The 26,876-nt window shown below is 46.0% G+C and overlaps 1 protein-coding gene across 2 annotated transcripts in view; it reads left to right on the top strand.

The window, feature by feature from the left end:
• Positions 1-26,876, top strand: part of GUCY1A2 (guanylate cyclase 1 soluble subunit alpha 2) — a 332,057-nt gene that overhangs the window by 11,329 nt on the left and 293,852 nt on the right. For both annotated transcript variants that reach the window (XM_059179573.1, XM_059179572.1), the window contains exons 2-3: positions 18,066-18,127; positions 26,333-26,454. In XM_059179573.1, coding sequence (XP_059035556.1) covers positions 18,066-18,127; positions 26,333-26,454 — 184 coding nt within the window. The remainder of the gene's footprint in view (positions 1-18,065; positions 18,128-26,332; positions 26,455-26,876) is intronic.

Raw genomic sequence — 26,876 nt, 5'->3', positions numbered from 1 at the left:
TGAAAACCAAACGGGATCTCCTTGGGCTCCTGTTCATTCATGCATTCCCTGACCTCTCACATTCATTCACTCAGAGAGCACGTATTTGGCAAATGAGCACTTAGTGATTCATTCAGCATGTGCGCGGTGTGCGGTAAACCACATGCATGAAGTAGAACATTCCGACAGAAATTCCATATGGCCCTTTTGGATTAAGAGAAAACATAAAACCACATTTTAAAAATTACCAAATAATGTCCATAGCTGTTCCTTTGGCCCCTCCCTCTGTATTTCCCTTTCATCCAACCCCAGTCTCTCCTTATTTGGCTTGATACCAAGGGTGCGTGGACCAGGGGAGGGTCTGTAGGTGAAAAGACCATTAGAAGCTACACTGATAATGATGGTGGTAGTAATAATGTGTTGACTCATCAAGCCCTTACCACACGCCGGGCGTCGCACTGAGCGCTGTGCACATTTTGTTTAATTAGATGCCCATACCCGTTCTGCAGGAGCCATGCCTCACCGTGGTCTAAAGGACATCAAAGAGCCGACCTTTCTGACCTCTAGCAGAGTCTGGGTATAGAGAGGAACAATAGCTTTATTGCTTTGCAGGGGCAAAGGAGGCTGTAGCAGCTAAGGTGTTTAGACCTGCAAGCCTGGCCCCTGGGGATTTATCGGGAAATACAGGATCTGGTTGGTTTTTTTCTTTTCTTTTTTTAAAAAGATTTTATTTATTTGACAGGGAGAGAGAGCACAAGCAGGGGAACACAGGCAGGAGGGAGAGGGAGAAGCAGACTCCTTGCCCACCAGGGAGCCTGATGTGGGGCTCGATCCCAGGATCCTGGGGTCATGACCTGAGCCAAGGGCAGACGCTTAACTGACTTGAGCCGCCCAGGCATCCCCAGGTCTAGTTGGTTTCGACAGGAATTGTGTATGTGCTGCATTGGTCATGTTTTCAGAGTGGTACCAGATTCCTGAAAGAGAAGGGTGAGGAGGGTGGAGGGGAGGTTGGGGGAAGAGAGAGGAAAAGGTTAGTTTGAAATGGAGCTTCCCTGAAGCGGCTACTTTGCTTTTCCTTCATCTTTCTGCTCTGAGGCCTGTCCGCAGACAGCAGCCCTCCCCACCAAGCTCCCCCACCTCCCTTTATTTTCATCAGGGCACTCTCCGTCAGAAGTAACCCTCTCCATTTACCCGTGTGCACATGTGTTCTCTGTCACTGAAGGCCGGCCCCGGGCAGAGGCGTCCACTGGGTTGCTCCCGGAGGGGTCAGTGGTCTTTGCAGTGCCTTGGAGGATCCTGGCTGGCGGGGGGGTTGGGGGGGTGGGTTCCAGGGGCCTCTTGATGGACTGAATGAGCAAGTGTCATTTTAAAAGAAGTCATAACACTTGGAAGAGAAAGAACATAGTTAAGAAAACAAAACCAAACCCACTAAACTTCTAGGGTGGGGGGAAGAGAATTAACGAGTGTCAGGAGTTTTAAGTTTTCCTAATGTGTGTCTGTGAACTTGTAAAATAGTCTCATCAGAGATTCAGAGAAACAGAGTGACTTGCCTGGGACAGCAGTGAATGACGGACTTAGATTAGATTAGAATCTTGGCATGTTTGCCTCCGAGCTCTGTGTTCCTTGGGCTGTGTGGAGTGTTTTGAGCCTCTGCGAGCGTGGTGGACATTGTGATGAAGCACCCAGATGCCCCTTTCGAAACCAAGGGCTTCTTCTCCTCGATGCCAGCCGTGCTGCTGACAGGCTCCCTCCGCTGTCAGCCCCCCGGTGCACTGCATGGACCGAAGACAGCTGCTGTGGCCACGGTCATGGCCCATTCCGGTGGCTGCAGAGCAGGGGGGCTCCGAAGGCTCCATCCTTCCATCCTGCTGGGCCAGCTCTGAAGGGGGAGCTCCATGGAGCGACCCCGGAGGCCTCCCCGGAGCCTGCATCACAGTCCAGCTCCTCCCTCTTTCCCACTCCGCCTCCTTCTGCGCTCTTCCTTGGGTATTGATCCCAGGTCACCCCCTCATAAGCGTTCTTCCTGCTGATCTTCTCAGAGCTCGCTTCCCAGGGGGCCCAGCCCGCGGCCAGCCGTGGGTTTGAGAACCCCGAGAGCTCGCATGAAAGCGCCACCGTCAGCAACGGGGAGGTGGTATTTGGGAGGACCGTAATGATGACCTTGGATTTGGATTGTATTTTTGGAATTTAGGCCCAGTTGCTTGGCTCTCTCGTGCGAGTTCTTTGAGGGCACTTGGCGCTCCCAGATCACCCAGGGCCTGTCATGGGGTGGGCAAGCCGTTCAGTAAACCGACCTAGAGGTTTGGGATTGGGTTTTGGTAAAAACTCATGGAGGTAGTAGTTCATATCATGAAATCTGACAAGCTCTCTGACTGAAAGAGGCAGAAACACAATAATAGAGCACTGAGAAGCGCTAAACAAAGAGAACCGGCAGCATGTAGGTGCCCAGAAGCTTTTCTGCTTGCTTGCGGGCGTGGGAGGTGGGCTGGGGAGCAGCGGGGAGCGAGGGCTGCAGCGGTTGACATCTGAAGCCGTGAGAATTTAAGGATGGTATTTTCAAGTCCAGACCAAGACCGCTGGGGGCCTTAGAAGAACGACGTCCATCCTGCCTCCGAGATAGAAACCTCCTTAAAGAGGGAATCTGGTGAATACACAAAGGATTTCATAAGCGTGTTTCTCACCCAAGACTTTGGCAATACAAGGGAAAGGAGAGAAAGAGTTGGCAGGGCCTGTGAGGCCAAATCGAAGTGTATGAAAGAAGTGGAGACTCGTGTTTGAACACGATAGTCAAAACCTGTTGGAGGCGGATGAGAGAGATGAGCTTTGGGAGAGGGTGGGATTGATCCCGCGACGTTCGCGAGCCTCTTTGCCAAGCGCGAGGATCCTTTCTACCCAAGGGGAAAGCAAGACGGCGGGCGCACCATGGGGCAAAGGCAGTGGGCGGACTTTGGTTTTCCATACATCCGCTTTATTACAGTCTCGTCCTGAGTTTGTGACTCCGTGATCGGCCGGGAGTTTTTTTTATACCTAATTAGTGTTGAATTTAAATTGTCATACTATTTGCAGTTCTCCAGGTATATCTTAACTGTGGGGACTGCATTGATTCTGGGGCGTCGAATGAGGCCAGAAAGGCCACTCGTTCACCCCTCAGAAATTTTGTACTCAGACCATAAAGTACCTTTTTTTCATTTGTGTATTCTACTGCATATAACTTTTGGGTTGTTTCATCAATCTGAAAACGTCTGACTTCTCTTAATACATTTAGGGATCAGATTTTGTAAGTCAAATAGCTTGTGGCAGGAACTGTTTCTTTCATCTGTGCTTGTATTAGTGTGTTCTCTTTCAGTTTTAAAGGTAATTTGAGATATATATGTGTGTGTGTATATATATATATATATATATATATATATATATAGTCTCTATTCTTTGCCTTGCCATGTCTGATATGACTTTGTTTAGTGTTAGAGCTCTTCTTGACCTTGATGGAAAGGTCACTCTTTCTTGATGGAAGGAACTCTCTGGGGATTAGGAGGCAAGTGAATAGGACTCTGCTTTGTTGTTTTATCAAATGTATTTCACACAGTTGAGAGGCCGTGTGGAAGGTAAAATAAGGCCAGCAAGGGCACACACACGATCCGATGTAGCTTATTGGCTCTCTCCTTTTCCTCTTCTGGATGAATTTTGCTCAATTTCATCAAACAAGGATTTTTGTCTATTTTATATATGGCCATATTTGCAGTTTGCCAGCACCTGGCACATCGTAGCTGATCAATAAATATTTGTTACATGAATACATTTAGAGTGAATGTGAGAATATTTATTCTCACTGTACCGTACAAATGTTGTGAGAAATAAATGCGTTGATAAGTAGTGCACTTCAGGATTAAAACCAGGAGCCGTAAAAAACAAAAACAAAATAAGGCAGATTATACAGATGTAATTATTATGTCCTATTATTTTTATTCCTTCACCCCGTGTTTACTATTTGTGCACTGTACATGCTCGACTTTTTTGAGTCATGAGCCAAAATAGAAGATCTATGGAGGAGAAAGTGTTGCTGGTGATCTTCAGAGTTCAAAACCACATAGTGTTGGGTTTTCCTAAGTCTGCTTACACGGGGGCCTGAGGAAGGAATAAGTTTTTTCTACACGATCAAACCGTCTTCAAAGAAAAAAGAATTCAACACTACTTCATAAATAGGTATTTGTTGTTGGCTCTTTCTGTGCCAGAAACCGGAGATGTCTTAGTTCCATGGGAAGAGCGCTTGTAATCCCCCCCCCCCCGCCCCATTTCTCTTGTGATTCTGTTGCAAACATTTCAGGATTGAAGCTTCAGAAAGATTTTATCTTTCTTCCAACCAATTTCTTGAGTAAAGTCTTCCCAAGGGAAAGCAAGAACTTTTGGAAGAAAAATTCACATTACCCCAACAGCAAATTTAAGGAGAACCTGCTGTTGTGCTAGTGAGAAGCCTGTCATTCCTGGAGACCACAACTAACCAAGAAAGTATCTTGTTTAGACGCCTGTGGACCGAATTCTCCCAGGACAGGGTTACCCTGTCTTCCAAATGCATGTTTTCCTTGTGTGATCGTTTTAATTTGTGTATGAGAGAGAGAGATGTCTTGATTTTTGAACGTTGGCTTATGAAATATTTGGTTTTTAATTTAAGGAATTTGTTTGTTTATTTGCTTTCCACGAAGGAGAAGATGCAGGGATTGTTTCAGATTGTATGTTCATTATGGTATTTACAGATAGGAACTTAAAGTTATTTGAAGGGCACTTTCGATGTTTACCTATTTATTTCTACGTATCTCCGTTACAAAGGTATGTATTTATGTGAGTTCACAGGTGTGGATCTGGGCAGCTGTGTATCTCCTATTGATTATGTAGGGCAGAGGAGAGATGGCTCTGTCTTTGGATTCTGAATTTAAAAATGCCATTCAGTAGGAATCCGGAGTAGCTATAAATACCATCATTGTATCTTTTAAAAATTTGCCAGGAATAGTGAAAATGTCTTTTACCTCCTTAACAAAAGAATCTGCCTCTAAAGGCATTTATTGTAAGGGGTGATGATGATGAGATAATTGTGTTGTAATGGAACACAGCCTGAGGGAAAGAGTAAATTTTAGCGACTGACTGTTGTAATCCCATCTGAAGCTTCAGACACATAGGAGGGAGTTTCTGGCGTGGATGCTGGAGACAGAGGTTTATTGTTCCCTCCTGAGACAACGATCAATAAACACTCTTGGACCTGACAGTGTTTGCAAGCTATGAAGCCTCCTTTCTTCCCCCTCTCTCTTGTGTAAACTTACTGCCATTCTAAACACATTTTAAAGAAAACCAGTCTTTCCTTTTGTTCTGAATTAAATCCTCTCTCTAAAAGTGTGCTTGCAAAGCAGGAACCTAACTTGGGTGCTGAAGAAGAATGGATAGGATTTGGCCACAGCTTCCGAGGAGCCAACTGTGCAAAGTCTGATGTATGAGGCTGCTGCCTGCTGTTATTTTAAGCACTTGGGCACTTCAGTCCTTACTCAGCTGTGTTCTAGGGATGGGAGTCCGGGGAAGATGGAGGAAATCAAATACTGAGTTAAGTCCTAAGTTTGATTTTCCATTTTTAGTCTTGCATTCTTGACTGTTGAGAAAAATCTAGGTATCTAGTTAACACAGATATCCAATTATTCTGATTATAGCATTGGGATATATCATCTTAATCAATGGCATTAATGATGACAGTAATGAAAGAAATGACCAATTCCCTTAGATATATAATTGGAAATGGCATTTTACTACAAGTCACCTCAAGAGACATAATAATTTTTCAAAAAATACATATTAGCAATCACTTTCAAGTATGGGTCAACAAAAACATTAACCGTTTTTATGGTAAAACTATAAAATAGGAGGCTAAAGATGTGAATCTAAAAATAAGATCAGACTGACAGTTCATGGCCATTAAATAAAGTATTCAGCTACTTTCTGTGATTTATATATCAAATCAAGATATGCCTGCCTGGAAACATCTTGAAAACCCAAGATAACAAAGTTCATTGTTTTGTTCTTCCGGAGTACCCAACAGAAATGAAAGTGAGGGCATATCAAAGTAGAGCGTATCCAAGTTTCTGCCTTGGTGTTTTGTAGTAGTTTAAACCTGATATGTTAGGAGTTAAAGTTGGGAAAAATTGTAAAGTAGGGACATTTATTTCTGGTTGTCCCTATTCTTAACCTCTCTCTTATCAAAACCTCACTCCATAAAAATCTGCCATGAGTATCTCCCAGCAGACATGTTAGGCCATGTGTATTTTAAATATCTTACATCAAATTATTAGTTGAAAAATACCTCCCTTGATTTTTAAGCACCTTAAAGGAGTGGAATCTAAGTTTGGGGTAGAGAGGACTGGGAATGGATATGCTGGAGATCGCGCTCTTGGTACCCCCTCACCCCCCCGCCAATCCTCAGATCAGACCTGGCTGTCTGGTCCCACCACGCTCCAGTATGTATTGTTGGCTATGGGAGTGACGCCTGCCTGCTTCTTGGGCAGCCATCTGGAGACCTCCTAAAGCTATAAATTATCAGATATTCTTGGGCTGTAGAAATCAAGTAGGATACTGGGAGATAAACACACAGACACACATATATATACAATTTTTGATTACATGGTACTATACTTATTAATTTGGTATCATACAGTCTTGTGTGTATTTTACAGAGCTATTGCTGCTACGTCAGGGTTTGTTTGGAATAAAGCTCATATGGCCAAATGAGGCAGATGGTGTCCTTAGGTTTTATAATGCTTAGAGATTCTGGAGACTCTGTACCTTAAAGGAGTAAATTATGGACTGATATATGTCGTGCCCATTACGGAGGCCACTGCACTGGGGTGGCCTTGGAAACTGCTGTGAAAAGCCCTTCTTCACACGAGGAAATTAAAGGGTTTTTGAAGCTGGGAAGAACTGCCCGCTCTCCCGTCATACCTTGCTCCTAAGCATCGTATCAGTAAAATTCTCTGTTGTTTGGGGTGAATGTGTAGACATGACTTGTGCGGGTCAACATCTGAATGATGTTTGTAAAGCTGAATGGCAGAGGAAGACATTTAAACCTCGTGTAGTATTCTAGGAAGAAATTGAAGAAATAATACTCTGCCAGAAACATTTCTCTTCTTCTCTAGGCAGCTGTTCCCAATATCCCCTTCTTACTCACATCCTTTTGCCCCCCTCCTCCCTTTCCCAGTTACCAGTTTACTTTTCGGTAATAAGACAAACAAACGGCCAAGAACGACCACATAGCTAAAAGTTTGGTTCTCATGTGAGCAAGTTTTGATGTCTTTTGTTGATGTTCTTCTAAAATGGCCACAAAAATTCTTATTATGGTGCCTGTTTTTGTGATAAATGGCTTATCTTGGGGCACCTGGGTGGCTCAGTGGGTTAAGGCCTCTGCTTTCGGCTCGGGTCATGATCCCGAGGTCCTGGGATCGAGCCCCGCATCGGGCTCTCTGCTGGGCAGGGAGCCTGCTTCCTCCTCTCTCTCTGCCTGCCTCTCTGCCTGCTTGTGATCTCTGTCTGTCAAATGAATAAATAAAATCTTTAAAAAAAAAAGGCTTATCTTATTAGTTTTTAGGGTAAGCTGACTTGAGAAGAGTTTTGAAAAATCAGGGGCTCTCACTGACTGTAATTTTTTTTAATGCCCAAGAATACAAGCGTTAGTGACATTTTTTTTCCTTCTTAATTTTCCGCACTTCAGGACCATGACGAATGATGGGCTGACCGACACTTTCCACGCCAAAAAGCCACTAGCAATGAGTGCGTCTGTTCAGAGTTTACAGAGTAGGTTTTGTTTTGTTTTTAAAGATTTATTTATTTATTTGACAGAGACCGAAGGAACACAAGCAGGGGGAGTGGGAGAGGGAGAAGCAGACTCCCCCTCCACCCCCAGCAGGGAGCTGGATGTGGGGCTCGATCCCAGGACCCTGGAATCATGACCTGAGCTGAAGGCAGATGCCCAACAACTGGTCCAGCCAGGTGCCCCGTCACAGAGCATGTTTTTAACGCACATTTTCCCCGGGGTTCATGCAGGGAGTGAATGAGATGGGCAGGGCAAGGATTATTATTAACTCCGATTTAAGGACAAGGAAATGGAAATTCAGAGAGGAGCAGCGACTTGCCCGAAGTGCAGAAGCCGGTGACCACATGCATTTTAGGGTCCAGTTCTCTTGTGTCTAGCTCCTTCCACCATGATGTGTCTGTCCACGTGCCCCCGCGTTGTCCCGTCCTCAACACACCATGTGCGCGCAGTGCAGCAGAGACTCCCTGTTTCGCGCCTCGTGTGCTCCTACTTGTGACTCGTGAAGGGATGGCCGGTAGGGACTTCCTGTTGGTCTTCCTGAACCTGAACTCGCCCCTCACCGCTTGTGGAGTTCCTGAGCGCACGGAGTCCTGCAGAGACCTGAGTTAGAGACCCCGGGGGCTCTTTCTAGCTCAGCGCTTTGCCCCCAGGCTGACCTCTCCGCCTGTGCAGGTGCGCTCCAGGCTCCCGGGGTGAGGCAGCTGTGAACGCAGTGACAGAAGCCACCGTCATGGCTCTGCCTTTGCCCCAGAGTCTGGCAAGAGTGATGGTGTCACTTCAGTTTGGTTTCTGGGATGTGAAGGGAGGCGTGAGTACCCTAGAAATCGTTACCCTAATGAGGGAATGTATGTCCTTCACAGATTGCATATTGTTGTGCGTAACCCCGCACACACATGTCTTGGTGTCACTGAGTACTTGCTAGAAGGCATGGGGAAGTCGTTTAATAGTTATTATATAATGGAGTGATCCCTAGATTTAAAAAATGTGCTCATGTAGAGTTTAATGAAAAAATGTCAGGCTTTGCACATCACACTGTATTAGCGTTCTCCTGCCTTCCTGTTTTTTCCAGAGTGACATGTGATGATTTTGTCCTCTGCTCGGAAATCTAGTGCATCATAAACACTGATGACGTCACCCTCATTATCCGCAGAGTCAGCACGTTTCATATCCGTTTGGATCATTGGATTGTAGTTAACACCGGATCTGATGATCTTCGCTGAGTTTTATCTTCCTGAGAGGTTGAGGCAGCAGCGCTGGGCAGGACCCCCGCGGGGTGGTGTTTGGATGGTTCTGCTTGGTTTGGCATCTGAGATTTTCAAACTCCAAGGACCTGTTCTTGTCAGTGTCCCGAAATCATCAGACTCACAGCCTCTGACTGGGTAAACAAAAGTGCCCCATGTCACTTGGGTTGGCATTTGCACGACAGTTCACTTATTTACAGTGAGCCGGGAACTGGGAGATGAGGCTGATTACTAAGTCTGTATGATCAGCACGTTCCTTACCTGTTCAGGCTCCATGACAAGCCAAGTCATCATTAAAAGTTTGCTTTAATGCACTTGGAGTCAAAGCAAAATGAGTTTCATGCCGAATCCTTCCGTCGGGTGTAAAAGGAGCTAGCTCTCAGGTTGTAGGATTCAGCCTTGCTAGAGAGACCTGATAGTCCACTGCCCTTTTTAAGAGTCCCTTTTAGTTAAGATGGTTGGAGAATTTCTTTAGTTTGGGAATAATCTTCCTCAGTGTGACAGAGGGCCAGTATACCCCTGGACAGTGTTGAGTATAATGTTTCATAAACTATTCCCCTCCTTTCTCTTTCCTCTGGGGCCCTCTCTGACTTTGCCTTCTTCCCCAGGCCCTGTTTTTGGCCCCTTTACAAATGTTGCTTTGGAGGCTGGGTGGCCCACTTTTCCCAGGGCTGCACCTTGGGCTGGATGATTGGAGAGAACTCTCTGTTACTCCTTAATGAATTATTGTTGAAGCTGGTGCATTTAAGGTTGACAAAACAGTTCCTCGTTTTGTGTGTAAATTTTGTGATTTAACTGTCAGGCAGGAAATATTCCTTCTCTTATTTTCCAGGCTCTTGTTGGGAAAATACCATACTGTGGCTCCCAGCACTGGAAACAATAGGGAATTCTTTGGAAATACACAAGGGGAGCTTGCAAAGAGCCTGTAAAGGGCTGGAAATGATTTCCTGACGGGAGGACCATTGCTGTCCAGTAGGGTGTTTAGGAACCAAAATGGCACTAATTAGCTTTGCAGCATCTAATTGGCATCTCTGGGCCGTGAGGCATGCCTGGCAACTGTCCTAGATGTTAGACACAGGCAGTTTAGTTCAATTTAGCAATTTTTTGACTACTTGCTCATCAAGAGATTTTTTTTTTTATAGAATCATCATATAGCCCATATACATATCATACTTTGTAGTTTTATCTCATTTTGACTTCAAACAACCCTGAGCAATAGTTATGCTAGAAGTTTCTCTATTTTATCAGAAAGGAAACTGAGGTTTAGGGGGAAAAAAAGAGGCTGTGTTCAAAAATCACACCATCTAGCGAATAGTTAATCCCTTTCAACCGTAACCTTTTCTGCCTTGAAGACAGAAGACGGTATTTTAGTTCAGAAAAGCAGATGAAAAGCTTGGCTTTTTGGAGGCAGGCATAGAGAGATGAGACACATATGTAGACTTAGACACTACCTACGGGACTTTGGGCACGTTTTTTAACTTGTCTGGGATGAGTTTCTTCCACATTTATAGCATTGGGGTAATACTTCTTCCTCTCTTACAGGATTTTTGTGGGGACTGAATGAGGTATTACATGGAACATGCTCTCTTAGTGTTTCACAGCAGTCAACAACGTGTTTAATCCAGAAAGCCTAGCATTTGGAGGACAGCACGACCCGTTGCCTGAAAAGGTGTCTAGAACCAGGACCCTCTGTCTCAGGATTTTTGTTTGGCCATTGTTTTTATTCAGATGGCCAGGGGGACCAAGATGTGACCTGGAAAGCAGGTTTCTCCTGAAGTTACCTGATAAAGAAGTTAACGACCATACCAGAACTATTTAAATAACAGTAACTTTTGTGAATTTGGGAAAACAATACATTGTTTTCAGATCCATTGAAAACAAATAAAAGGAAACAAGGGACTTGGGAAAGATGCATGGAAGGCCATTTTAGTAGTCAGCAGAGCCCAGTAGGTTACTCATGGGGGAAGATGCAGAGGAAAGTCACGGGAGACCCAACTCTTTGCCTTGTTGGTGGCTCTTTCCAGTCCTGTCCCGAGGCAAAACTCACTTTCACCTCCCTGGACCTCCCTGTTTTCATCTGTAGAGTGTGGATAATTCTATCTGAGACTCACAAGGTGGTTGTGAACTTCTAATGAGCGGAAAGGAAAGAAAGTGATTGGTAAACTGTGAAGTGTTCTCCATACTGAAGGTGGTGGTGTTATTTGTTGAAAACACCCCAGATTCTTGGATAACTTAAATGTGCTCTTGCTGGAAGGTAGGGGACACACTGAATACATCATCCTTCGGCGCTCTTTCAGTTTGAGGAATGTGCTTTTTCAGCTTAAATGGGTATTCAGCTTAATGGGTATTAGTTCTTGTATATCAAATTGAAATTCAGTGGCTATTTTTGGAAAGGGGTTAAAATAACAAAGGGGGAAGTACTTGGAAAGCAAACATACTTCATATAGGAAGACTTAACTATACCATCCATTATATGGTAAGTATATTCAGCTATAATCCGTAATTACAATGATGATAACCATTGCACTTCGCTAATTAGAACATGCTTCTAATAAGGCCAAGGTCATCAGTTTGAATCCTTGTATGGGTCAATTAGCATAATGTCAACCTTTACCCTAAGTTCTCATGGGGTCACTCAATTGTATATTGTGTTCATAAGGAGAATAAAGTGGAGATTGAAGGAAATCATGCAGATTTTCAACCCGTGTGGGTAGGAAGAACTCTACGTTATTGTGTGTCTCTAGCTTTCATTTTTTTTTCCTTTAGCACACTTACTACTTTTGCTTTTTGTGATTAATTATCTGGACTACCGGTTTTATTTAGCAAATTACTAGCATCATTCACTTGAAATGGTACTGCCCGGCTTCCTGAGAGATGGCGGACTCTCCAGTGTGATTTGACCCTGTTTTCAAGTGCTTAACTTTGCAATGGTTTTCTTCAAAATGACCCTGAGAACTACGAACTTCTTACTAGCATTTTTCAGATGGGAAAATAGAGGCATTTTTCCCCCCCCAAGGTTTCCTACTCCCAGGTGAAGAGATGTTGGCTAATTTTATAAAAAGGTCAGTAGCACAGCTGGGCTTGAAATACAGAGGTCCTGACTCAAAGTTCTATATTTAATTTGCCATCTATTTTTTTTTTCTTTTTTCGGGTTTATATGTAGTAAGTTTAGTCAGAGGCTGGGAAAGTGAATATTTTGTCTGCATATTTAGCAAGATGGATGATTACTGCAATTGCATCTCTTTCAGAAGTAGTTAAACCACTTGCCGGAAGTGACTTATTGTTGTTGGACTAATTTTATTAAGGAACACCAATCATATCATTTGATTCATTGGTGTCTACAGGCTTAGCCATAAAGACAGGATAGCTAATTACAATTTTGGTCACATTCAGTGACGGAATTTGGCATATCATGTCCTAATATGAGAAATGCTCTCACGTCCTGGAGAATGTGGTCGTTCTGGTAGTGTGACCTAGAGGATGAGAAGTGCATCTCCCCACCATCCCCCCCAACCCCTTAACTCTCACTGAGAAGCCTGTTTACCGCAGTGCCGCTGTTAGTGGTTCAGACCATGTTTTATCATGGAGGGATGTTCATTTTTTACCATCATTTACCTTAGGACTAGAGATTGCATTTTTGAGGAAATGGAGGTATGACTCCTTCTGAGCACCCTCTGAGATCAGGATACTAAAGGGATTGAGAATTTTGATGAGAAAAGGAAGGGAAATATGCAATGGATTTCTGGACATCTGTTTTGGGAGTGTAGGTGATGGTGGTGGGGAGTTTGGCCCATCAGAACACAGCATCTGTATGGTAGATGCCCGGCTGCTGGGAAAGGGAAGGGGTGAGCCAGAGGAGGAGAAGCTGAGGGAGGGGAAGGGAGAGCATGCGTTAGACTTGGCTATTTTGCCTGCGCTTTCTTTGTGTGTGGAGGTTTGGTGGACAGAATGTTCCGTGTGTTCTCAAGAAGCAGACAACTAATTTGAATCCATGTGTTTCTTTAATTGTATGTTAACATTAAAAAAATGCTATCTGAGGACAGTTTCCGAAGGGAAGAGATGATTTTCTTTGCAAGGCAGGACTTGTCATGTCTCTAACTTTGGTTCTTTTTCCGTCAGATGGTGATCATGGCACCAGGCTGACTATTTGACTGGACTGATGCAAGGATCAGTTGTGATAACACGGATTAGAAACTGCCAACCGGAAAGTGCTCAACCCAGTACAGTTTTAAACGTTACATACGGTATAGGTTGGAGATGATGTGCTTGGATTCTGGAGCAGGTTACCTGAGACTCAACCCAGGTGTTGTCTCTTTTTACCTGTGTGGCCCAGGGCAACTCAAATACTGTGTGTCTCGCCTTTCTTAGCTGTAAAGTAATAACACCCATGAAGACGTGAAGGCTCACATGGAGGCAGTGTCACACGAGCCGTTATGTTGTGTATGCGAGCCTGCGCTAAATCGAATACCGACGTAAGCGCCTGGGAGTGAATTACATAGGAATTGAAAAAACCCTATATTTATGCCTCAAGCCACATAGCTCTTTGTTTATCTAAGAAATTCATACTTGATTATAAGCCATTAGTGACAGTTAAGGAACAAACGCTTGAATCTGACAGTTGGGTGCGTCCACCTCCCAGAAGCTTCCTTCTCCTGATGCTTGAATAAAGAAACTGTTCTCATGAATGCTGACTTACTCGGTTCAAGTAAGGTTTCTGGAGGATTACTGGTCTTGATTATCATGTTTATACCTTAAACGAAAGGTTTTCAACCCTGACTGCCCACTGGAAGCAACCGGGTCTCCCAGACCGGTGGAATTGGAAAATTTGAAGGTGGAGCTCAGGCACTGGTGTTTTTTAGAAGGTCCCCAAGGTGATTTTAATGTGCAGAGAGAATAGAAATCCACTGGCTTAGAGCATTAGTAATTAAATGTATACCACTATTATTTAGTTTCTGGATATTTAATTTTCCCATGTTTAGGTAAATAAAATGATGTGGCTAGTTACAGGTATTTGTTTAAAGGAGAATGGATGTATGGTTTCCATTAATTGTGTAGCCTACCGGTCTGTGCTGTAAAGCAGAAATGAGAAGTTTGTTTTTAAGCTATCTGTGAAGTTGTGTCTATTTTTGGCACGATGAAGTGCTGTCAGTATTAAGGTAGAATCCCAGGATGTTCAAGGTCAGAGGGACCCTCCAGGCATCTAGCAGAAACAGGGTACACTCTGAAGCCAGTCCTGGCCTGCAGTGGTTTATTCACTCACTGGTTTTGTGATGCCGGTATACTTACTTAACCAGTCTGAGCCTCAGCTTCTTGATCTCTAAAATTGAGGTGAACGTGTGCCATCTATCTGGGGACAGGGGTTCCCATGCGCACATGCGCACAGGCGCGCACACTGGCGGCCTGGCTCCTCGCCTCCTGCTGGATCCTGGATCCATCTGGTGTGGGTCTGCAGAGCAGGGACTGTGCCCCAGGCTCCGCTTGCCGTCTGAGCCTGCAGGGCCAGCTGCTGGGAACGGCTTCCTCCCACTCCTCAGGGACCACTTCTCTGGCTCTGCTGGGACCGTTTCATGGCTGGCTGTTTGGATCCCATGACCTTCTGTGAGCATCACATTTAGTCTGCGGGGTCAGCACTGCTGGCCAAGCAGGGGGAAGCTATTCTGAGGCCAGAGATGAAGATGGTTCCTGGTGGCTCCGTGATGGCAGCTTCTGAGTACCTTCTGTTTAACCCCATAGTATCCATGGTGGGACACAGACGGCCGCCTTGTCTGTCCGGCTGTCTCCTTGTTCAGTGCTCCTTGGTGTTGAGCAGGGATGGTAGGAGACCCCATCTCTATCTTAGTTTGGGGCGAGCAGAGAAGAATCACAGATCTGTCTTTTTGTGAAAGGAAGAGTGCCTTTTTCTTTTTCCCCACCCCTGTCTCTCAGATCCTCCAGCCTCTGGCTATGAAGTTATAAGGCCACCTGGTTCTTCTGTTGCCCACTCTTTGTGTCTTGGGAAGGAGGCTCATGGCTTGTTTCTTATTTCTTATAAAGCTTAATGCCTGGGCTCCTTATCTCAGCTGTGGTGCCTCAGAGTCCTTTCCACATGCAAGCCTGCTTTCTAGATCTGTCCCCAATCTTCATTTTCAGAATTCTGCTTTTATCGCCATCTCTGGACTGATCTGAAGTTTTCATTGGAAATATTTATATGTTCTGCTACCATTTTTCTTTAATTGTTTCTTCTGTCTCCTGGATTCGGCACCCTCTTACGAGGGGAGGTCATGCTAGCTCTGTTGATTTTTTTGGGTGGTAAGGATCTCGAAGCATTACACTTAAGGGGCGGATGCTCTATGCTGTCCTCCACTGGACTATGAAATGCTCAGGGGTGGAAGCTGTGTTTTGCAGCTGAGCATGGTCATAACTATACGTTACTAGGTACCACCTGTGCACCAGAGACTGCTTTATTTCAATTAATTTCCATGAAAAGTAATGTCTACATAAGGAATCGTATCTCAGAGAGCTTAAGTGAACCACCCAGGCTCCTCTAGCTCATGAGTCACAGAGCTGGATTTTGAACTCACTTTGATATTAAATCTTCTTTTCTAAAATCATGTTTCTAAACTCCTTCTTAAAGGAGGGGACAGATACAGAGGAGGAAGGGAATCTTGGCCTGCGGAACTGTTGAGTGGGGGCCATGTGTAGAGTTACATTCTTAAAGAAGAGAAGGTCTGCCCATCTTCAGAACCCCTGTGTTTCCCACTCACACACTGGCTTGTGTCACTGATGTAATGTGGACACTCAGAAGTGTACTCAGACAGGCAGAAGTCACCCCTGTGGATGGCTGTGACCCCCATGTGGGTCTTCATGCTGTTGTATTCAGGGCAGAGAGACCCAGAGATTTCGTGAAGATGTCTCTCACTGATAAGAGCCATTGGTTGAGCAATCAGGCAGACTCTGAAGAAGGTTCACTGAGTCCATGGCAATGAGATGTCCTGGGGAGTCAGGTGTGTGGGCAAGTCTGCCGTGGCTTGCTCTGCCCTCAGCTTCCATACTCCTCGTTTAGACCCTCAGAATGTGCCCACTGTCTTCGGCAGGCCACAGGAAGTGTATAAATGCTTTCCCAAGTTGAAGGCTGGTCAACTATGGCCAGAGAACATTTTCTTTTTAATGTATTTGGAAACTATAAATTTAACTCCCGCTGGGGAAGAAAAGTAATTGCTTTACAGAAGAAAAAAAAAATCAGCTCTTTAAAAGGCTCAACTCCTCTTGCAAACATGTGCTTTTTAATGACTGGGAAATTCCTGGTGCAGGGAAAAAATGTCCCTTTGTACAAATGAGGTCATTCTGGTCTTTACTGGCTGGCCCTGTGCACTGGAGTTCCTGCTTTCTGTTCCATGTGTTGAGACCAGAGGTTACTGGAAGGTAATCCCGCTGTGCATATTCACTGCTTTTAGGGCGTGCGGCCAAAGAGAAAGTTGTCCTAGCTCACCAACTGCCAAGCCAGTGCAAGGGGCCCCGGTCCCAGGGGTCCTGAGCCTGTGACTGATAATGACTTGGTTTGTGTTGGCCGCGGGTCGAGTTTTGAAAGCAACTTTTCCTGCACACTAGGACTGCTGTGTCTGCTTCGTCCCCCTGAGATTTCTCAACAGCTCCACTGCTCTTGGCTCAGACGTGATGTTTTCCTTTCCTTAGGTACATTCTATTCACTCTGCTTTGATTCTGAGGTATCTGTGCAGGTTCGAAGCCTCACGTTCATCTTTTTAACGTAGTGCAAATGAAACCCGGCTGTTGAAAGCATTCGCCCTGTATCTATTTCCTTCACCACGGGGAGGCTGATTCCTCCTAAAATTAATTTCTGATTGCTTTGGCTTAAGGGAAGCCTTAGATTTGCTCAGTGAAAGGGCTTTCCTCAATGGTAGCGTAGAACAGATTGCAGGGGATGCCCTTGATTTAATCGAAGTTCACTTTCCTCTTGCTTTCGAATCAAATAACCCTTTCCTGTCAAGAAGGAGGCTGAAACTTGGAAGAGTCTTGGGTAAGGAGGCTGCTACCTCTGTCCTGGACATTTTCATAGAGAGGTGAACAGGGGAGGGGAGCAAGGGAACCTGGACGACCACCTCTGTCTGTAGCCTTTTTAAAAAAATTGCCTGTTTTTAAGACGGTGAGCTTTCTCGACCTCACCCAGATTTGTGTGGTTAATCAGGGGCAGAGCCATGAGATTGCCAACTGCCTGCTGCCTCCCATCTCGAGAAGAGAATGTCAAAGTCCTTATGTTCCTCTTAAAATTCATCCGTCGCTGTAATGAACCCATCTTTTGATAAGCCTGTGGAAGATTATTCTCTGTGCCTGAATGACTCTGCGTTTTTATATTTTAAAAAAAATTCACACTCTTGCCCCTGAAAAATTAAGTTCTTACCATAATTTCTTAATTAAATCTATGTTCTGGGATCTTCCCATCTCCCTCAGTCAGAAACTCCAAACTCAGGCTCTGTTGCCCAAGTTAGTCTAAGAAAAAATGTCTTGATCTGGAATTAAGAAACTCTATCTTCAGCTGTCATGGAGATGAAAGAATTCTACTGTTTGGTCAGGAATGACTTAGGTATTTGCCACACACCCCCTCCCTTGCCCATGAGGGAACCCTTGCTTGGAATCTCTTGGGTCCTTGAAGAAATCAGGTTTGACCTGGGCACAGCCACATTTCCTTTAGTACACCTCCCCTCCACTGCCCCCCAAACCTTGGTTTATCGCCTGCAGATGTTTTGTTGAACCTAAGAGCCGGTATGGAAGAATTGGAAAAAATACAGCCAGGAAATGCTATCCTACTTGAAACCGAGAAATTCTGGGTAATTGCTGAGGGCCTTGTATTAGTTCCTGCGGGGAAAATACATGGCAGAATGTGTAATGGGTTAATATTGTAAAGCAAAAATGCATACGAGATCAGTCAGAAGGTGCATCTCTGCGTCTGATGCTCAGAATGAGAATGGCACTGATCGCTGATAATATATTTTGTTGTTGTTATTATTCTCCAGCCTCAAACAATACAGCAGACTCTCAAGAGGACCCTGCAGTATTACGAGCACCAAGTTATTGGGTAAGTAAAACAGATTTTGGTCATTATTTGGGGCAAATTAAAGATAATTACTCAAACATAGATGTTGAGCCTGTGGTTTTCTGCCACCCAGGCAGGTCTTATTTCACACTGGCTGTGCTCCCAGGGTGGGCTGGGGGCTCAGTGGGACCCCTGCAGGGTTTTCCTTGGGCCTATTTGTGTTTCATGCTTTTACATGAAATTCCCTTCTGGTATCGCCTTTTCTTTTTGTTTTTTCTTCCTGTGTTCTTACCCCCTTTTCCCATCCACTGAATCTGATGATTTTGCCCTGGGAATGTGGTAAGGTTTAATGACACCAATGGAGGGGCTTTATATGGGATTTCAGAATCCTTAGTTAAAGTCTCTTCAAAGTCATCACAAGCCTAACGTTTCAGTGAGGGGCACTGCTTTAGTTAGAGTCCTCATGCTACCTAGTTTTCTTTAATCTTCCCTTTCTGGACATTGTAAGAAGACAAGTTGAAGAAATGGGAGCTCACAGCCTCACCAGCACATAGAACTTTAAAGTAACTTTAAGTGTTTTGCAAAGGGTGATGATAATGGTGACGACTAATCCAGGATTAGACGCCGTGGGTGCATGAGGTCATCTCAGTGAGCGAATTCTGTACACAGAAAGCTCCAAATAAGAGTGAGGTATACTTTCAATTGGCTTGGGAGGAAGTGGTTGAAAATACAGAAGCCTAAATTCTGCTTTCTGTTGGAATCTAGCTTGAAATGAAGGAAGCAGATTCATTGACATGAGAGGTATTGCATATTTTTAATTCACATCGTTAACATTCTGTACGCACTATCGTGATTTATTTGTGTAAGAACTTTGTGGGGGTTAAGATTCAGACCCTGGTACCTCTTAAAATGCTGTCGAACATCATCTAACATTTGGGAATAATAGTCAATGCCATGGGGATCAGGATGCATTTTTGGTTATTGGGATATAGTGTAATTTAAAAAGAAAAAAACAGAAGCAAAGAAAAATTGGCGGAAAAATAATCTTGGTATCCAGTACAATGCCGTATAGTATAAGTGCTTGGTGATTATGTTAATTGTCATTTCAAAGGGAATTGCTTTGAAACATTGTCACATCAATTCTCCAAAGTGCAGTACTAGGAAAAGCATATTATTTAAACTCATGAGATGGCTTTTAGTTTGAGGCCATTAGTGATTTTAAATGGTTTATCCTAACGGAGGTAAATGATGTCAAATTAATCTCTCTCCACATATTCTAAAATAAAACTTAATCACTCTCATTGGATCTGCTGCTTCCACAGTGTGATGTTTGGATTAAATTAGTCAATAGACTTGGAACAGTTTCTTGCATATGGTGAACACAACATGTTTGCTTGCTCTTCTTATTTTTAATATTTTAAAGACACTACCAGTAATCTAATGCAGGCGTTTCCTGGAATAGTGAATGCCCTGTCTGTTTTGAAATGAAATTGTAACTGGTCCACGTCTCATTTGTGAACGAAGCTATGTCTTCACGGCAAATTGGGAGTCTTAGAACTATGTTCAGAAGAGGTAATTAAGCTATATTATCGGAATCAGAAAATTCTTTTTTCCATTAGTAACGTGTGATGTAGGAAAAGACATTAGGGTTTGAAGCTGATGGCCAAGAAAGAATTCTTGAGATGTCTCTGGTGCAAGAAGGTGGTTTTCTTAAAATATTGCCCCCCCCCCCCCCGGGGGGCAGAAAGAGCTGAACCGGGGTCAGGAGGTGTGGGCTACCCATGTGCGTCTAAGTTGGGAGGGGGTGAGGGATGATGGGGGTGAGGGGGTGAGGGACTTCTCTAAGGAAGTCAGGAAGCAAGGCTTCAGATGTTAGGGGCTAGCTGTGAGGGAGGCATTTACCATCCCCTCATAAAACGAGTCAGGAGGCCCTTCAGGTGTCTGTCGGTGGGTCCCGTGCTTGGGAAGGACTGCCAGCAAGTATCGTGGCGGGTAGAGATGTTTATGTTAACATAGACTTCCAGGATCCCGGTGCTTGAGCTCGGAGTGCCTGTGGCCTTCAGCAGAGCTTTGACACGGAGGCAGTGGGGTCCCTACAGGACTGTCACTCTGCCTGTTTCAGCGACTTGCCAGTGGGCTGCAGATAGCAAGGAAATTTAGTAACTCGTCGTCTGCCTTTGTTTCCCACATCAAGACGGGGTTCTCTTTTATGGAAACCACGGCCTCCGGTCCCGTTCGCTCTGTATAGACTGAGTCTGGGGAGGTTCACGGCCCCAGAGGGTCTTTTCGAGTCCCGCTTCCTGCAGACGCGGGGGAGAGAAAACGGTGCACACGACCGGGATATGAAGAGGTGTCACGACGTCCGGCCGCTTCCAAAGAGACCTGTGAACGGACGTTCCCCCGGGCGCGGGCTGCTTCTGAGGACTCGAAGCGGGGTGCGCACTGCGGTTCCTCCTGCGTGTGCGCATGAAGGGAAAACCCGCGGGTGCAGCATTGTGACGTGTGCATTGTGACGTGTGCAGCGTTGTGACGTGTGCAGCGTTGTGACGTGTGCAGCGTTGTGACGTATGCAGCGTTGTGACGTGTGCTTTTCCTGACGGTGTCTTCCTCTTCCGTCAGTCCTGGCCTCCCTGTCCTCCTGCCCCTGTCTGAGCCGTTGAATTAAGTAATCGCACCTGTGCTCTGTTTCTCTTAGGGAGACGCAGCTAAGGGCTCTTTATCCCTAACTAGAGAGGAGCATGTTTCCGCCAGTTGAAGGGATTTCAGGCAATTGATAAGAAGTGCTGAGTATTCGTTACCTAGTTCTGGGGGCGGCGGGGGGGGGGGGGGCACATGTGCCTTTCCAAACCCCTGAAATAAGGCTGTGCCTAAGGGTTGCCTTGAAGTCCTTCAGCTTTTAGGTGCCTTAGGCTGGGAGGACGAATCAGGTTGGGTAACAAGGAGTATAAGCTAGCCCTCCTGGTTTTTGGTTTTGGTTTTTTTTTTTTTTAATATTTAAAAAAATTTAACTTTTTTAATACTAAGAATTTATTTCTTACAAAAAAATAAATTTTATTTTTTAAAGAAAAAGTGTAGATTCTAGTTGGCAGAGTAGTATCAGTTTGAGGTGTACAGTGCAGCGATTCGGCACTTTCCGGGCCGCCCGGCGCACCTGCTCCCGCCCCCCACCCACCGCCTCTGTTTTCTCGGTTTTCCGAGTCGTTTCTCGGTTTGTCTGTCTTCGCTTCCGGCTCCCTCGTTTCGTGTCTGCGGTTCCGCACAGGCGTGAAATCATGTGGTGTTTGTCTCCTGCTGACTCAGGTCCCTGAGCCCGGCGTCCCCGGCTCCCTCCGCGTCCAGAAGGGCCCTGACCCTGTTTCCAGTCCGGAGCTCAGCCTCTCCTCGCGGCCTCCCAGCGCCCCTTCCTCTCCCTCGAAACCGCCGTGGGCCTCTCTGTCTCTCAGAGCCTCGGGGTCGCCCGCGCATCCCCGCAGCGGAGGCGTCGGTCCCCGCGAGGCCGCGAGCGCGGGGAGCAAGTCCCCGCGGACCCCTCGGGGCGACGCAGCCTCCCTGCGCCCACGAAGTTCGTCTTTCAACATTTGTTCTGTTCCTCGACTTGTCCAGCCCCTCGTCCGCGGGTTTGCTCGTAGAGACCCTTCCGGTGGCTCCACGGTCGCCGCGGCCTCTAGAGCCACCGCGACCCCGTGCTGGGGCTTCCCCTGCCCCGCGAGCTGGTCGGTCCAGGCCCGTCACGGGACCACCAGGTTAGACAGTGCCGCGGGTTCGCAGGTGCAGGCGTGCGGAGAATCCCCTGCAGCCCTGCTGAAGCCCGAGGGCTGGAAACCGCCCCGGGGCTCCTGACCCCATATATCCCGGGCGCTCAGAGGGCGGCGTTTCTGACCCGTTCGCTGGGGACCTGCCGACAGCCCCCGTGGCTCAGGTGTTACGCTGTGACATCCCTGCTTTCAGCCCTGTGGTGACTTACTGTCCTAGACCCAAATCTGAGCTGTTGCTGGGCTCTGCCTCCGCTCTCCTCTCTGGCTGTAACCCCTCCGCTTCCCCTTTCTACTCCCTGCCTGCCTGGACAGGCGTCTGGGCTTTTCCCAACTGCTGCTTAGCCTCAGGGTCTCAGCTCGTCCCAACTCCATTTTCCTGGAATGCTCTATCCCCACATGTGCATGGGTCACTTTTTTTAATTTTTATTTTTTTAAATACATTAATGTCTCTGTTGAAATGTCACTATCTTCAGAAAAACGTACTCTGGCCACTCATTCTAGGGAAACCCTCCATCCCCTGCTTCTACCTCCCGCCCCTATCATTTTGTGTTGTGTCCCTCTCTGATACTGCTTTTGGTAGAGCTTATCATAGCTTCTGTTGTTGACTTACCTGATGGATTTACCTTTATGCTCCTATGCCTTCATAATTGCTCAGTTCGTAGGAGGGACTAACCTTTTCTTGGGGGTGGGTGAGTAAATGAAGGATATGCACCTGGAGGTCTGTATATACGTGGAGGGGTATGCACTGTGGATGAAAGAGTAGATTGAGCTTGGAAGGGGCATAAGAGGTGGGCTTGAGACACTGCCCAGGCTCTAGTACAGTTCTAATGCCAAGAGCATACATTTTACTGACTTATGGGCTTAATTTCTTATTTATGCTTCATGTTCTGATGCTGTGTGTCAGATTGACTTGGTGTAAGTTTCTCATATTTTTAATTCCTTTTCTCCCCCTCGTAAATTGCATGAGCGCGCTCACCCTGACCGTGTCCTGGTCGTGCAGCTGGTCTTCTTGCCTCGGTGTAAAATGAGAACAGGGGTGCTGAGTGTACTTCTTCCTGCTTGTCTCTGTAACTCACCCTTCTAGGGGATGAGCTCACTTCTTGGATGGTGTGGCTGGGAAAGAACAGGGGGAACAAGAGGTGCAAGTAGGAGGCAGGCTGGGTTCACCTTCAGAATTCACAGGCACCGGGATTGAGGGAAGTCTGGTTTATGAGGGCTCTTTTCCTCTGCTGTCATTTTTATCATTATGCCCGGTGCCTCCTTGTCTCTGGGCATCTTGTCCCACGGTTTAGAACCGAGGGCAAATGAGCCGAGAAAATGTGCCTCGGGAGCAAAGCTACCATGTGGCAGATTTCCTAGATTTAAAGTCAGTCTCTGCCTTTGAATGACTTAGGGCACCTGACCTAACCTCCCTGAGCCTCTGTTTTCTCATGTTTAAGATGCTAGTAATAGCAGGGTTGGTTGGGCTGACGTTCAGTGAAAGTATAACGATAACATCAGGTCACAGAATCATGGAAAATACTACAGTGCTCGGTATACAAAACTTGTCAGTGTGTTCACTGAGTCATTATTATTACTCTTGCCACTCTTAGTCTCTGACCCCTCTGCACATCAGTGTTTGGTTGTCTGTCCGTTCACCCTCCCACTGCATTATTGCTCTGTCCACCCTGAGTTGCTAGAATTTTGGAATCTTCTTTACCGTTAGGAGCCAAACATGCTGAATTTGTCCTCTGGCTGTAACTTCTTGTACCTGGGAGGTGGCTTTTTTTTTTTTTTTTTCTTCATCCAAATTTCTACCTCTAGAGTGCCTCACCGGCCACTCTGACTCATGTTTACACTATGTGACTCCTACTGGTCCGTAGCTGCTGGGCACAGATTAGCAGGACAGTGCAGACAAAGCAGAGATGTTTTTAAAATCACAATTGGAAAACACACGATAATCTGGCTTCCTGGGATGTGATGTTCCATCATTATATATTTTAAAAACTGAAGTATAAGAAATAGGTATTCAGACTCTTGCCACTCGTTTTGTACTTTTTTTTTTCCCCCCAAGAATAAGCATCATTCTTCTCCTCTCACAAGTGGGCCTGCTTGCCAACCTCCTATTAGTTTGGGACAACATTTCCTATAGTCATCTGAAATTAAATTGTTATTCCAATTATCACCATGGGCTCCGTGTTTGTTTTGTACACCCAAGCTTCTGTTCCTTTTTTCTTTAGACAGCTGAATAGGGTTAAGCTACAATGATTTCCATAGAACACGAGAAGTGGGTAAACCCAGATTATTCTGGGAAATAAACTTGAATGATACTGCTTTTGCTGTTAGGGTCAGATTTGGGGGCTATCCAGTATTTTATCTAAAAAGTGATCAAGCTTCTTTTTCGTATATTTACATAGAGTATTTGAATGAATGAAAACAGTGAGATAAAAGCTACTATCCATTGATCGATTCAGTGTTTTTGAGGCAATGTACTGGGCACGTTAGGTCTCTTATGTTTTATGTAATGCTGACCATCTATTTCATAAGATCATTGTGTGAAGCTCATTTTACAAATAAGGAAATTGAGGCTATGAGAAAAAATACTTTGTCTAGGGGTCATTCCAGTTAAAACGTGGGAGCCTGATTTTACAAGTAAGCCTGTATTTGTCTGTTTTTAATAACTGCCTTCCCCATTCCACCTTTTATCAAGTGTCCTGCATTCAGGAAACTGTAGTATTTTGCCAGCCTGGTTTATTGGGGTCTGATCTCAGTGAGGTGTGCAGACCCGAGGCCATGTTATTTTTTCTCTTCGGTTATTTCAAACATGCGAGGATGGGTTTCCTTTGATGCTAGCTCCGGCAGATCGCCCGATTTCAGGGAATTTCCAGGAAGTACCAAGTCCACTCCAGGCGAGTCCACATCTTCAGCCCCCTGCCCAGTCTCACCCTTCCACCGCTGCATCGGGCCTCGGTCTGAGCGACTGGGAATACAGCTTAGAGGGGGTATCCTGTGTTTTTTCACTCCTGGGGTTTAGGCTGCTCCCTTCTGGGTTCTTCTCTCTTCTGATGTTTTTTTTTTTTTTTTTTTTTAAGATTTATTTATTTGACAGACTGAGACCACAAGTAGGCAGAGAGGCAGGCAGAGAGAGAGGAGGAAGCAGGCTCCCCACTGAGCAGAGAGCCCAATGCGGGATTCGATCCTAGGACTCTGGGATCATGATCTGAACTGAAGGCAGAGGCTTTAAGCCACTGAGCCACCAGGCACCCCTCTTCTGATGTATTGTATCAGGCAGGAATGAAATGGAAAATGGCAGAAGCTTTTTCAGATTCACTGGTGGTTGGAACAATCCTGTCTTGACTGTGGTGCCCTCAGTCGGGTCCATGTACAGGTTGTACCTGGACAGTGTGAGAGGGCCCTCCTCCTGGCTCTGAGGACCGCACTCCAGTCTTGCCGGTGGGATCCATCTCCTGCTGGATGGGGAGGGCGGTCAGCAGGGACCACGAATGCTCCCCTCTCTTTCCTGGTATCTCCTCACCCATGGGCAATTCCTGTTTGCCAAATGGAGGTATGGTGCTGCTCCCATTGGCTTCTTGTCCTTTTCCCTGTTAGTAGCTCTTTCTGGAACTTCCCTCCTCTTAGGAATTATGCCACTTCAGCAGACGTTCATGGTGGATCGCGATACCCAGCCCCCAGTCTTAATTGGGGTGGACCCTCTTTCCCCAGCTGGGCTTCTGCAGGAAGCATGTCCTTTCTCTTTCTCTTGGAGAGGGGAGGGGTAAGAACAGCGCTGTCTCCCAGGCCACTTCCTCGCTCTTCTGAGGATTGCCTTTCAGATTTGTTTCATTCCTTGGTTTCTGTAACCTGGCAGAAGCAGGGACTTGAGTCCTTTCTTAAGTTCTGGTGGAAATGGCTACTCTAGGGGGGAACGTGGGAGCCTTAGGTCCCTATTATCTTGAGCGTTGGTGCCTTGGCTCCAATCCAGAGGCGACTGGAGAAGATCCAGGCGACACCTGATGACCCAGGCATTTCGTCATTCTGTCCTCGCAAGAACTTGGGCCTGGGGGTGGGGGGTCTCATTTTATGAGGGGGGCAGGTTACACCCATGGACGTGAGTTCACTTCCCCACGTCTCACAGATGACGGGAAGACCAAAAGACTCCAGATGCTTGCTTCGTGAATTTGTACCATGAGTCAGGCTTTGTGCTCGACATCTTCCTTGTAGGACCAGGTGACCCACCGGGGCGAAGTGCTCGGACAAGGAAGCCATCTCGGTATCGGCTGCGGACGGGCCGGTGTTTTCACCTGGCGCTGCCGTGTTGATTCCGGCCCCGGGTTCCCAGTCCACGCCGCGAACGCTCACGTTTGTAGCCACTTTTGCCAGAAACGGTGTCTAAAAGCTGCCATTATTTTAGAATGTGGCTACACCAGGGCACAGACGGCGTGTGCTCGTGTGTACGCATACTCGCGCATGGTTTAAAAGTGGCCTCCGTGTGCTAATTCTGTTTTCTTCTTAGTTACAGGGATGCAGAAAGGAATTTCCACAGTATCTCTAACAGATGGTCCTATGCAGACCATTCCAGCAAAGAGGAAGTCGAAGACGTCTCAGGAATCCTTCAGTGCACCGCTAACATGCTCGGTACATTAACTCTGTATTCCTGTGGGGGACATGGCAGGAGGGGAAGGGGGCAGACGGTATAAACGTTTCATTTTCTGCTAATGGGAGGACTAGAGGTGAAGACAAAGGAAGGCGAAGACCTTGTCTTCAAGTGATTTAATGTCGACACTCCTGGAGATGTTTAAGTGCAAATTACGTGCCTGCCATTTACTTGGAGGGTGAAAAACACAATAATAATACTCGCCTTCCAGGAAAACCTGGAATTTGTATGTTGGGACTCGCCTCCTGTGATCCGTATTTTTCTGGCTCTGAACCTCGACTGAAGTTGGGGATCTTCCTGTCTGAGCCCGTGATTGTCCAGTCTCTAATAATTTCAGTATTGTTATCACTGTTGTTTGTGAGAGGCCGCGGCTGGAGCGGGAGGGCGGCTCACACGTCCTCCC

The sequence above is a fragment of the Mustela lutreola genome, chromosome 1, assembly GCF_030435805.1.
Source record: "Mustela lutreola isolate mMusLut2 chromosome 1, mMusLut2.pri, whole genome shotgun sequence".
Lineage (NCBI taxonomy): Eukaryota > Metazoa > Chordata > Mammalia > Carnivora > Mustelidae > Mustela > Mustela lutreola.
This window is presented reverse-complemented; position numbering and strand designations above follow the sequence as displayed.